This window comes from Anabrus simplex, chromosome 1 (genome assembly GCF_040414725.1).
Source record: "Anabrus simplex isolate iqAnaSimp1 chromosome 1, ASM4041472v1, whole genome shotgun sequence".
Lineage (NCBI taxonomy): Eukaryota > Metazoa > Arthropoda > Insecta > Orthoptera > Tettigoniidae > Anabrus > Anabrus simplex.
Window position 1 is genome coordinate 845,701,375 of NC_090265.1, and position 13,141 is coordinate 845,714,515.

A 13,141-nucleotide genomic window follows, 5' to 3' on the forward strand; every position below is an offset into this window, starting at 1 on the left:
AATTAAGGCCATGGTCGCTACCTTTCGAATTCTAGACCTTCAGTGCGACGTTAAACCACTTGTAAAAATTATTATTATTATTATTATTATTATTATTATTATTATTATTATTATTATTATTATTATTATTATTATTATTATTATTATTATCATCAGCATATTAAAAAAGAGTTCATGCTTTTAGCTACAATACTTCAGAAGATATTAATTGTTGACTGTTGGTATTAAAAAACCTGTATATCAAAAAACGCAATTACAGCTGTCACTAATTTTCTTACCAATTGTACAAAGTATTCATAACATCGAGTGGCGAAGACTCGAACTGCTGCGTAACTTAGTTTTTTAAGAACACCCACATGGAGCGCAACAAGTTATAACATAGAAATACAATTTTTACATCCCAGACACTTTTGTAAAATTTCCATTGCTGAGTTTGAGTCACTTTCCGCGCAACGGGTCAAATATTAAAAAACACACTTCAAAATATCGCCAATTTTGGGATAATGTGTTTTATACTGTCAAATGCCCGCTATCTACGGAGAACAGAAGTTCAGAGACAGGCAGAATATGGAAAGGCCTAGCGGTCGGCGGATTCAGAGTGGGTCTCGGCTCACAAGTGGCCACGGCTGGTCCGGGGTCCGACAGCTCTGCACTCCGACCGGGCAACCGAGCAGAAGAGGTGGGTGGCCACGGCTGGTCCGGGGTCCGACAGGTCTGCACTCCGACCGGCCAACCGAGCAGAAGAGGTGGGTGGCCACGGCTGGTCCGTGACCCGACAGCTTTGCACTCCGACCGGGCAACCGAGCAGAGGAGAGAGGTGGCCACGGCTGGTCCGGGGACCGCCAGTTCTGCACTCCGACCGGTCAACCGAGCAGAGGATAGGGGTGGCCACGGCTGGTCCGGGGTCCGACAGCTCTGCACTCCGACCGGGCAACCGAGCAGAGGAGAGGGGTGGCCACGGCTGGTCCGGGGACCGCCAGTTCTGCACTCCGACCGGTCAACCGAGCAGAGGAGAGGGGTGGCCACGGCTGGTCCGGGGACCGCCAGTTCTGCACTCCGACCGGTCAACCGAGCAGAGGATAGGGGTGGCCACGGCTGGTCCGGGGTCCGACAGCTCTGCACTCCGACCGGGCAACCGAGCAGAGGAGAGGGGTAGCCACGGCTGGTCCGGGGTCCGACAGCTCTGCACTCCGACCGGTCAACCGAGCAGAGGATAGGGGTGGCCACGGCTGGTCCGGGGTCCGACAGCTCTGCACTCCGACCGGGCAACCGAGCAGAGGAGAGGGGTAGCCACGACTGGTCCGGGGTCCGACAGCTCTGCACTCCGACCGGCCAACCGAGCAGAGGACAGGGGTGGCCACGTCTCTACCGTGGCTCTACGCTTCTCTATTCGGAAGACGGAGAGGGGCTGGTCTCCACCGTTGGCTGTCGTGAAAATAGTTTTCCATGGTTTTTCCATTCTCCTGCACTAAGATGAATGCCGGGGCAGCCTGAGAGACGGCGTCATATTTAGAAGTAGTATTAATAGAAGGGCCTAGAAATGGATAGATTCAGATTTCAGGGGAAGTTACAGTATTTGAGTAGATTTTGAGTCTTTGTGTGATGATGATGATGATGATGATGATGATGATGATGTAGAAATAAATGTACACAAGTGAGGCTGTGGCCTTAGTAGAGCAAACACAAATACATATATAAAATTCAATTCGTTACTCTGGGGCAACGTTGCACAACCCTGGTGAATCCAGCAATGTCCAGCCGCGGAGCAAGAAGCCAACACACAATACAATGATAGGGAGATCCAGCCTCGGCAGCTTTCATAACACCATTATGTGAGGCTTCGTGCACAGTATTTAGAGTGCAAAAGAACACAGATATAGGATAATAAAATTATTTAGTTTTGTGACACTGCTGAGGCAAAGTAAATGTTAGGTTCTTCTTGCTATTCGGCAAGCTTAGGACATTTACATGGACTTGAAACAAATCGACTTCAATATTCAGTCAAAAGAACACGTTCTTCATTTGGTATACTCATTATTTCATGTTTTTCTTTAGTGACCATTCAGTTCGGACGAAACGGACTGCACTTTGGTCAAAGGTACGTTCAGAAAGTCTTGTTAGACCTCTCATATATTAATATTGGCACACAAAGAAAGTTCTTTGTCCCGTATATAATATAACAACAATAATAATTAAGATAATATGTGAAGAGATCCAGGAAGTTAGTACGGCCTCCAGACAGACGGGTCGGCTTGTTGCCGACTATCCTGGTACCTCACATCACTGGCTGAGGGCTGGTGCTCGTCCTGGGGCGGCACTTCCTCTTGCGGGGCCTGGGGTGCCTGGTAGTGCAGGGGCTCTGACTTTGGGACGGAGTGCTCAGCCTCCCCGTGCAAGTGTAAGTGCAACTGATTTTGGTTGACACTAGAATGCAGATGAGGATACAACATAGTGTTCAAGTACGTCCCTGCCTGAGGCGCCGCACTCACAGGGTTCGTATTCCCGCTATAATAGTTGGGATAGTGCTGTTGGCCGTGATGGTGAATGTGGAAGTTGCTCACAGATGGCGCTGGCTGCGCTGGCCATGTGGCGCCGTGATGGTACGTGGTTCCGCCGCAGTTCAGGCCCGGCGCTGAAACACAATAAGAAATGGTGTTAGAACTAAATATACTGTAGTTCGTTGTTAGTAATCAAGTAGGCTGTTCTACTAGGGTTGCCAATTTTTTATTTTCAAAATAAGGGGGACTTACGTGAAATAATAATAATAATAATAATAATAATAATAATAATAATAATAATAATAATAATAATAATAATAATAATAATACATTCTTAAAACGGGTTGCATCAAACAAACAATGACTATATCACAGTTACGAACTACAAAAATCTTGCTAAGAATTATATTTGTTTAAATTTTTGGTAGCAGCTGGAAGTTAATGATTAGTCTCTACATATTCTACAACTTCTTGGCATGTGTCATCATCATCATCATCATCATCATCATCATCATCTGTTTACCCTCCAGGTTCGGCTTTTCCCTCGGACTCAGCGAGGGATCCCACCTCTACAGCCTCAAGGGCAGTGTCCTGGAGCTTCAGACTCTTGGTCGGGGGATACAACTGGGGAGAATGACCAGTACCTCGCACAGGCGGCCTCACCTGCTATGCTGAACAGGGGCCTTGTGGAGGGATGGGAAGATTGGAAGGGATAGACAAGGAAGAGGCAAGGAAGCGGCCGTGACCTTAAGTTAGGTACCATCCCGGCATTCGCCTGGAGGGGAAGTGGGAAACCACGGAAAACCACTTCGAGGATGGCTGAGGTGGGAATCGAACCCACCTCTACTCAGTTGACCTCCCGAGGCTGAGTGGACCCCGTTCCAGCCCTCGTACCACTTTTCAAATTTTCGTGGCAGAGCCGGGAATCGAACCCGGACCTCGGGGGGTGGCATCTAATCACGCTAACCACTACACCACAGAGGCGGGCTGGCATGTGTCAATGTAGTTAAAATTAACTCTTACCAATTACTGAGCTTCCGTCATATATATACAGTACCTAAACCATAGTCCGTCTCTGAGGTGTAGTGGTTACTGTGATAAGCCGCCACCCCCGGAGGCCCGGGTTCGATTCTCTGCAAGTGTTCATCTGCGTAGAGGGGATTCGATCTGCACCTCAGCCATCCTCGAAGTGGTTTTCCGTGGTTTCCCCACTTCTTTTCCAGGAAAATGCCGGGATGGTACCTAACTTAAGGCCACTGATGCTTCCTTCCCTCTTCCTTGCCTATCCCTTCCAATCTTGCCATTCCCAGGTGAGGCCTCCCTTGGCAAGATACTGGTCCTCCGCCCTAATTGTATCCCCGACCAAATGTCTTATACTCTAGGACACTGCCCATGAGGTAGTAGAGGTGGGACCCCTCACTAATTCCGGGCGAAAAAATAACCCTGGTGGGGGTCAACGGATTAAATTAATAAATAAGTGAATGTTATAACATTGAAATAACTTCTAGAAATCACGTGTTCTAACATTATAAATAGTAAGGACCTGTGTACCCAACAACAGGACGTCTTGGGGTGATGTAAGAGCGCCGCAATCTTGAGATACTAAAATTACCGTGCCGAATGGCTAACAGTGAAGCTCTGGACTCGGGTGTGGTAGCACGTCGTATGATGTGTCGTTTGATTCTCCTTGGTGAGTTCTACAAATATTCGGTTTAAAAAAAAGTCAAATTTGAAAATGTGGTGCTAAGAATTGCGATAATTTTCTTTCTTTTGCGAAATGTCGCGATTTATGGACAAGGAATGGCTTCACAATTATATTCGAGAGGATATAGCGGCTTGATAGAATGGCAAAAAATTCCAAAATTATCATTGTCGAGCGTCATAAGGCTTATTGGGAGCGTCTTAATCTTCAAGCGGCCGAGTGTCGTGAGGTGAGTTCCGGGCTACCAACCACATTTACTGGCCCAGTGGTGGAAAGTGATTTGGACTTTATGGATGTGAATTCTGATCATCCTAATTATAATGAAGTGGTTACACTGCGCTCTTCGAAGCTCTCGCCTAGGCTCTAGGAAATAGATTTAACTCTGGCCCGTAATTAGAACCGGAATGCATAGGCAGTAACATTTTAATGCAAACTAATTTGGCTAGAAAGAAGTGGAGTGTCCTCTAGCCTGCTCTTCCATAACGTAGCGAGAGTAACATAACTTGCAGGGTTTATAATAGCCCTAGCCCCTTATATTTATGCAAGCATCATTGCAGAGCTGTTGTCCGGGCTACTTGTTAGTCTCTTCTGTAAGTCCGAGCTCTACCCATATTATTGACGTCGTTCCCTTATCATATACAGGCTGGTCGGAAACAACGTGTAATCTATATGAGCATTAAAGGGTTGGACATACTGATACATAATTGGAAAAAAAGACTTCACTATCTCTTGCTGTTGTGATTTTATCAGCTGCTGAAATCAGATCGCTTCGCGGGCGAATTCAGATAGGTTTTGCGAGTCGGTGTTGCTAAATCTGCACGTGACTTAAGACTGGCTAGAAATAACCAATCACAGGATTGCGCCATGGCAAGCACGCTACGGTGACACCGGCTGAAACGTACGGTGTGTTCGTGTTTGATGCTGATTTCTCGGCATGGCCCGGTCCTAGGGCACGTACAGGTTTCGCAACATCGTCTCGCATAGTTGATTTGAATTCGCCCGCGAAGCGCTAACTGGTTAAATTCAGCCGCTGATAAAATGGCAAAGGTACCAGATATCGAATTATATTAACGTAGACTTACGTTCCTTGACAACAGGTACACGGAAAGAAAATTTTTAAGACACTTTTAGTGTTTGGATAGGACACGTATATCGCCGAAAGTATTTCACTTACGGTTATGTTTAGTGTCTCAGGAGTCTCCGTGCCTCAGGCAGCAGCGCGCCGGCCTCTCGCCGCTGGGTCCCGTGGTTCATATCCCGGTCACTCCATGTGAGATTTGTCCTGGACAAAGCGGAGGCGGGACAAGTATTTCTCCGGGTAAGTTACTCCGGTTTACCCTGTCATCGTTCATTCAGCAACACTCTCCAATATCTTTCTTTCATAATCCGTTTACCCTCCAGGGTTGGTTTTTCCCTTGGACACAGCGAGGGATCCCACTTCTACCACTTCAAGGGCAGTGTCCTTGAGGGTGAGACATTGGGTCTGGAGATACAACTGGGAAGGAGGGCCAGTACATCTCCCAGGCGGCCTCACCTGCTATGCTGAACAGGGGTGGGAAGATTGGAAGGGATAGACAAGGAAGAGGAAATGAAGCGGCCTTGACCTTAAGTTAGGTACCATCACGGCATTTGCCCGAAGGAGAAGTGGGAAAACATGGAAAACCACTTCCAGGATGGTGAGGTGGAAATCGACCCCACCTCTATTCATTTGACCTTCCGAGGCTGAGTGGACCCCGTTCCAGCCCTCGTACCACTTTTCAAATTTCGTGGCTGAGCCGGGAATCGAACCCGGGCCTCCGGGGGTGGTAGCTAATCACAGTAACCACTGCACCACACAGGCAGACTCAAAATTAATACGTATATATTATGTAATAATATTACAAAACAGACTAAAGCTGAAAGATCTACATCCTAAGTCTAAAATTAGCGTAATTAATCCAATATTAACTATTCTACGTGAAATTCATATAACATAACAGTAATTTATGAAAACATTTAGGAATAATTTTCTCAAGACATTCGCACAGAACTATATAATATAGCCTACGTATTCAAGAGGATATCTTTAGATTGTCTTTTGAAAGTAATTAATGAGTAACAATTTCTAATTTCAGGGAGTAAAGCATTCCATATTCAACCCCCCCCCGACACAAGGAAAGAATCACTGAAGGCAGATGTACGATGTGGATGTATTGTAATTCTTGAACTAGATTGTGTGTCACAGTCATGAAAGGAAGATAGAAAACGGAAATTAATGGAGAGATGTTCAGATATATTTTCAGTCAAGAGTCAATAGATCAGGGTTGATACATGATGATTTCTATGCGTAGGACTATCGCATGAAATCCATTTGCTTCTACAAATGGTTTTGTTCAATTTAGTATTTTCGTATTTAAGAACATTGAGGTATTCTTAAAAAATCTTTCGAGGATATTCTCCAATCCTCCAGGTCTGGAGTTCCTGAAAGACTGGCGAGAATGTGAAGTTACGCTACATAATATTTACTGAAGCCTTATGACGCCTTTGTTCCCATTTCCTCACTGGAAACTGCAAAATTGTGTGGAATAAACTGAGGGACACCGGAGACTGCGTAAACCGCACTGACTTCCCGAGATAAGAGTGTGGCTTCTCTGTGATATTCTGAAAGATAAGAGGCGTGCAAGCTACATAGCTTACAAGTGTCTTGTAACTCAAGAGGTAGGCTATGCTAATTTCCTTTCTGTTGGAGATAACTTCAGTTACAAGCAAAATATATTACTTATTCCTTATCTAATTTTTAAAAATCTCTTCCTTGCTGACATTACGTTAGATTTTCAAAATAAGATTTTTATCACTCGCTGGTTATCTGTTCAAATCTCACTATGAATGATCAGAAGACCGAACTCATTCTGGCATTACAATCTAACAAACCTATCATAACTTGGTGTAACAAAACCTAACCTAACCTAACCTAACCTAACCTAAGTACCATGACAGTAATAATAATTCAATTAATTCATTTAATTGGATAACATTGGGAAGACATCCTAAACGGAACAAAATGTAGATCAGTGATCGACAGCCTAAGAGGCTTCGATGTCGAACAGAAAATGAAAGATTTTCGGCTGCAAAGAAGGCTTCCAGTAATGTGTGCCTGTTGCTTGACGTGGTCTCAAATGGCCGTAAACGATAATAATAATAATAATAATAATAATAATAATAATAATAATAATAATAATAATAATAATAATAATAATAATAATATATTTACAAGATCTATCCTATTCTTTTGTGGAGACACTCATTTTCCTTTCGATTGATCGGACTTCTTTATCTCCCGTGTGGGTGGAGTCAAAAGGTATGTGTACCGTCTGCATGTCGTAAGAAGCTACTAAGAGAGAAACAATCAAAGAATCTGTACTCGTTCTCTCGTCTCCTGTACCCCAGAACATACAAACGATTCTATGCTATTCTTAATAGCGGAAAAAATGCACGAGTGGGAAGAATATTTCCGTGTTATCCAGGCTTTCTTCCTATAGGTACTACACGTCTCATATCGAGGTGGCCTCTCAACGAGTGTCGATGCTCAGGCTCCTGATGAAACCGGGAAGCAGAAAACGACCTCGCCGAGGCTGAGCGGTAATGTCCCCCTGTGGGTGGGGACGGTAGAATAACACCCGTGGTACCCCCTACCTGTCGTAAGAAGCGAGTACAAGGGGTCCCAGGGGCTCTCAAACTGGGAGCGTGGGGTGGCGACCACGGGGCCCTTAGCTGAGTCCTGGCATTGCTTCCAATTACTTGTGCCAGGCTCATCACTTTTTTCTGTCCTATCCGACCTTCCTTGGTCAACTCTTGTTCTTTACTGAACAAGTATTAGAGTACTCGAGGCCTAGGGAGTCTTTCATTTTCACGTCCTTCGTGGCCCTTGTCTTCCTTTGGCCGATACGTTCATTTTCGAAGTGTCGGATCCCCTTTATTTTTTCTCTCTGATTAGTGTTATACAAAGAGGATGGTTGCCCAGTTGTACTTCCTCTTAAAACAGTAATATCCACCACCACCACTTGAGAAGTAACGTAAGTAGAAGAACTGAGATCGATAACGAACCCCTGTGGAGGGGAACGCAGAGGAAGAATACACACACCGCATCCCCTGCCTGTCGTAAGAGGCGATGATGACATTAGAACCGTGAGACTACTTGTGAGTTGTACCATTACTTGCGGAACACCATGGGTCTACGTTACATAAGAGCAGTACCATTATGCGAGGTACACTACGGGTCTGTCTTCGTGTGCATTCCACCGGTCGGTTCCACTGTGTTCAGAATGGGTCTGCGTTACCTATGAGTAGTACCACTTTATGGGAAACACTATGAGTCTACGTTGCCTGTGATTAGTAACACTAAGTGAGAAACACCACGGGTTTGCCTGTCGCCCATGATTTGTACCACTATATGAGTAAAACCATGGGTCTGCGTTGCCTGAATGAAGTAGTACCATTATGTGAGGAACACCATGAGTTTGTGTTGCCTGTGGGCGTTGCCGTAATGTGTGATACACCCTGGGTCTACATTTCCTGTGATTAGTACCACTAAGTGAGCAACACCATGAGTATACGTGGGCTGTGATTAGTTCCACTGTGTGAGGAACTCCACGGGAATTCGTACCTCTATGTAAGGAGCACTACGCGTCTGCGTTGCTTGTGAGTAGTACCCTAATGTGCGGAACACCATGGGTTTGTATTGTCTGTGAATGTTGCCATTCATTGTGTGTGACATACCATGGGTCTACATTACCTGTGAATACCATGCGGGGAACACCATGATTATACGTCACCTGTGATTAGTACCACTATAGGAAGAACACCATGGTTCTGCTTTTCCAGTGATTAGTACCATTATGAGAGAACCGTGACTTGGCTTTGGACCCCTGTAGATAATGAGTATCATCCCAGTAATTAAGGCATTGTGAATTGGATACACTGATTATTTTGTTCCACGATCACTTTTTTCCAACATAATTCGTTTTAGATTCTAGTCAGTGGATCGATATATTTTGAAGTTAGGCAAATTTAAATAACAAAAATCATCATCATCATCATCATCATCATCATCATCATCATGGAGATTCACAACGAAATAACCCATCTCATGCAGACGGCAGTGTATGTAGACGTGGATATGATGCTAGTACTTTTGTATTTTCATGATTGCTCTTATCCCTTCTTGTTGTTCCATCTTCTATTCCACCAACGGGACTTGAACCGGCTAATTACTGTGTCAGACCGTAATTACTTGACGCTTTAACGAGCATGACCACCAGGCGGGCAAAATCAGAAAGCTTCAGGCACAGAATTTGTCTCGAGATCTGATCCTCTAAATATACTCATATCTTGTCATAGCTATACGAACTGCAATTCTCTCCTCATATACATTGTATTCACGGATATCTGAATGCATAATTAAACAGTATTACGTAGAAATTAAATGAGTAGACTACAAGGACCGACTGGTTAACCACCGTGATATGAGGTTCACAGAAAACAGCAAGTCAGTTGTTCGAGCTATAGATATATTATAACGGTCTCCACGCTCCACGTGGTGTCGTTTCTTGGGAACTCAACGACTCATGCAAATTTCCTGCCTTCCTTAATACTCATTTTAGAGGTAAGATGGAAATAATCAATGTTCAGTATACTTTTAATGATGTCAGACAAGATGTACTGTATCTTTCTTCTTCTTCTTCTTCTTCTTCTTCGAATGCCGTCTCCCTACGAAGGTTGGAAATCCAATTAACATTAAACATTTCTTTATTGCCCACCCTAGTATACACCTTCGGTTTACAGGCAATAAAGACAACAAAGGCACAAACATATAATATCTATTATAACTCTCCTAAAACTACCTAACTACCTCATTAAATCTACTACGATGCTCTTAACAAGGGCGGATGACCTGTCCAAATGTTAGGGCACCCACTAGGCTACATACACAAACAAAATCTATTCTATTTTTCAACAAAACAAAGCAAAAAAAGAAAAGAAAAAACACAAAAACACACTTACTAAATCTACTACGATGCTCCTAACAAGGGCGGAAGACCTGTCCACATGTTAGGGCACCCACTAGGCTACATAAACCAACAAAATCTATTCTGTCTTTTGACAAAATAAAGCAGAGAGAAAAAAGACAAAAACTAAAAAATAAAAAAAACACTAAAGCACACTTAAACTAATTTGAAGATGCTGCTGAGGCGGATCTCCAGACCATCAACTGCACCTCGCTTCACTGGAAATCCAATTGATTATGATAACTCGCAAAACAGCGGCTCGGAAGATTCCAGTAGAAGTTTGTCTATACCAGCGGCACGAGTCTGAAAGTCAGGAAGAATCTCCATCTCCCCACAGATGGTTGTCCTTCGGTTTTCCCCTCCATGATGAGTTATAAAAGTTCATATCGTTCATCTCTCATGATGTGCCCGATGTACCTGAGGTTTTGCTCCTTCATGGTTGTTAGAAGCTCTTTTTTTTCTTGTTTAACAAGTTTAGGACTTCCTCATTGGTCTTTCTTTCCATCCAGAATATTCTAAGCATTCTTATGTACACAAGAACCTCGCTTATCTGAATTAAGTGGGACCGGAACTTAATAATCCGGAAAAGCTAAAAAACAAATACAGTACACGTTATATAATATATTACCATAAGTTGTACCTTTCTTCAATTATACAATAAATATAAGAAATATACATTTACGACTCTGTTTTATGCACTAAAATAATGTCTGAGCCTTTTCTGTTTTACATTTGTATAGCGTTTGTGTGCAGAACGTTCACGAAGACGTTTTACTAAAATGAGTTCTGCCGGCGTGGTTTCATTCTGGGATTCTTAAATAGGCCATCAGTTTGTCCAGCTGCATTTTTGCATCTCCATGGGTCATTGTTTCTTCTGATAGAGTGCCGCTTTCATCTTCCAATTCACCATTTATTCATCTGTCATTATGCTGTGGCCTGAATCACAGTCGTTTTTCAACCAGTCATTTACGTCGTTCACATCTACTTCGAGGTATCCGAGAATGCGTGCAAATGTGTCAAGGAGCTCAGAAGAGTCCACGTTTTCCCATTCTCTCTTCCAGGCGAACGTCAGGACGGTACCTTTGAAAGACCGCAGCCGACTTGCTTCCAATTCCTGTCCTTAACTATCCTTGGCGGAAGGACATTCAAGAAGAATCGACCCCGTAAAAGAAATACTGTAGAAGTGAAAATATATTTCTATTATTTTCGATCCGGATAAACCGGAGTTCCGGATTAATGAAGGCCGGATAAACGAGGTTCTTCTGTGCAAGTACATTTCGAAAGCTTAAATCCGCCTCTCCAGCAAAAGGCTGAGCATTGAGCCTTCAACATCATACAGGACAGGGAAAACATAGTATTACAACATCCGAACTCGGAGCTGAAGGTTGAGATCTCTACTGGTGAATAGGGCCCTCATGCTGTTAAACAAATTTTTGGCTTGCCCGATCCTGGATTTCATTCTTGGGATCGCAATGCTCAGTCACTGTAGTCCGAAGATATTTGAGAGATGACACTTACTGAACAATTGCGTTGTGGATGTGCAGGGAGGCCTGATTAGTTGTTTTTGAAGATACAATCGACTTCATCGACTTCATGAACAGACCAAACGCTGTACTGATGCATACAATGTTATTAATATTTGAAGATCAGCAAGATTACTGGCTTACACAACTGCATCATCAGCAAAGAGTACCGTTACGAAAATGCTGCAAAGTTTGGAGTGGGAGGACTTGGGAGAAAGAAGACGAGCTGCTCGACTAACTGAGCTGTCGGTGGAGAGATGGCGTGAAATGACATTAGTAGACGAATAAGTATGGGTGGTGTTTTTTTTAGAAAAGATCACTATATCAAGATAAAGTTGGATTTCAAGAGTGCAAACTGAGGCAAATATTCGTTTATAGGAAGAGAGGTTAGGGATTGGAAAAATTGACCAAGGCAGATGTTCAATAAATGTCCAAATTCTTTGCAATTATTTAAGAAAAGACGATGCAAAAAACTGAGCGACTGACCTAAATGCATATCAGTTCTGATCGATCGATCGATCGATTGATTGATTGATTGATTGATTGATTGATTGATTGATTGATTGATTGATTGATTGATTGACTGATCGATTGAAGCGAATGTTATTAATGGCATTGTCATTTATGCTGATCCCTAGGTTAACATTCTCGACAGGTTTTCTGAACACAGCCTCAGAGTAGATATTATAAAGGAGAAGGGACAGGATACAACCCTGTCGCGCACATCTACGTATAACTATGTTCTGAGTAGTGTTTCCCTCTATTTTGACCCCTGCTGTTTGGTTCCAGTAGAGCTGAGTGATGATACGTAGAACACTAGCACCTACACCAGTAGTTTTTGAAGCCTCGGCCAGTTCTGCATGAGGTACGCAATGGAAAGCTTTTCGGTAGTCGATGAAGTATTCGTACATATCGACATTTATATTCAGGCATCTCTTGAGACAAAACATTCAGAGAAAAAGGAGCCTCGCGAGTTCCCAGTCCGTTTCTAAACCCATACTGTGTACGACCAATTTGGCGTTCGTATTTCGCATAGATAGCGAAGTGTGCATGGCAGTTAACCAACATGTCGGCGCGCTAGGCTAACAATAATAATAATAATAATAATAATAATAATAATAATAATAATAATAATAATAATAAGAGACAACTCAAATCCACTTCGCGTCTGACTTGCAGCAAGCGGCAAAGTGGTGATCGTCTGATCACCAGAGGTGCGGCTGGAAATTCATGTTCTGGAACTCACCACTCCAATCATAAGAACTGAACCTAGGTCCAAACTTGTGATAGTGAAGTACCACGAGATGTGTCAGAATGCGCCTCAACCGTCTGAGCCACTCAGCCCAGCAGGCAGAAAAGAAGCTCACACACAAA

At 43.5% G+C, this 13,141-nt stretch overlaps 1 protein-coding gene across 1 annotated transcript in view; it reads right to left on the bottom strand.

Annotated features, from left to right (window-relative positions):
* Positions 1 to 2,222: 2,222 nt before the first annotated feature.
* The window catches only part of LOC136857241 (runt-related transcription factor 1-like), a 453,244-nt gene continuing 442,325 nt past the window's right edge, over positions 2,223 to 13,141 (bottom strand). Inside the window, exon 6 of the mRNA XM_067135732.2 lies at positions 2,223 to 2,632. Coding sequence (XP_066991833.1) covers positions 2,223 to 2,632 — 410 coding nt within the window. The remainder of the gene's footprint in view (positions 2,633 to 13,141) is intronic.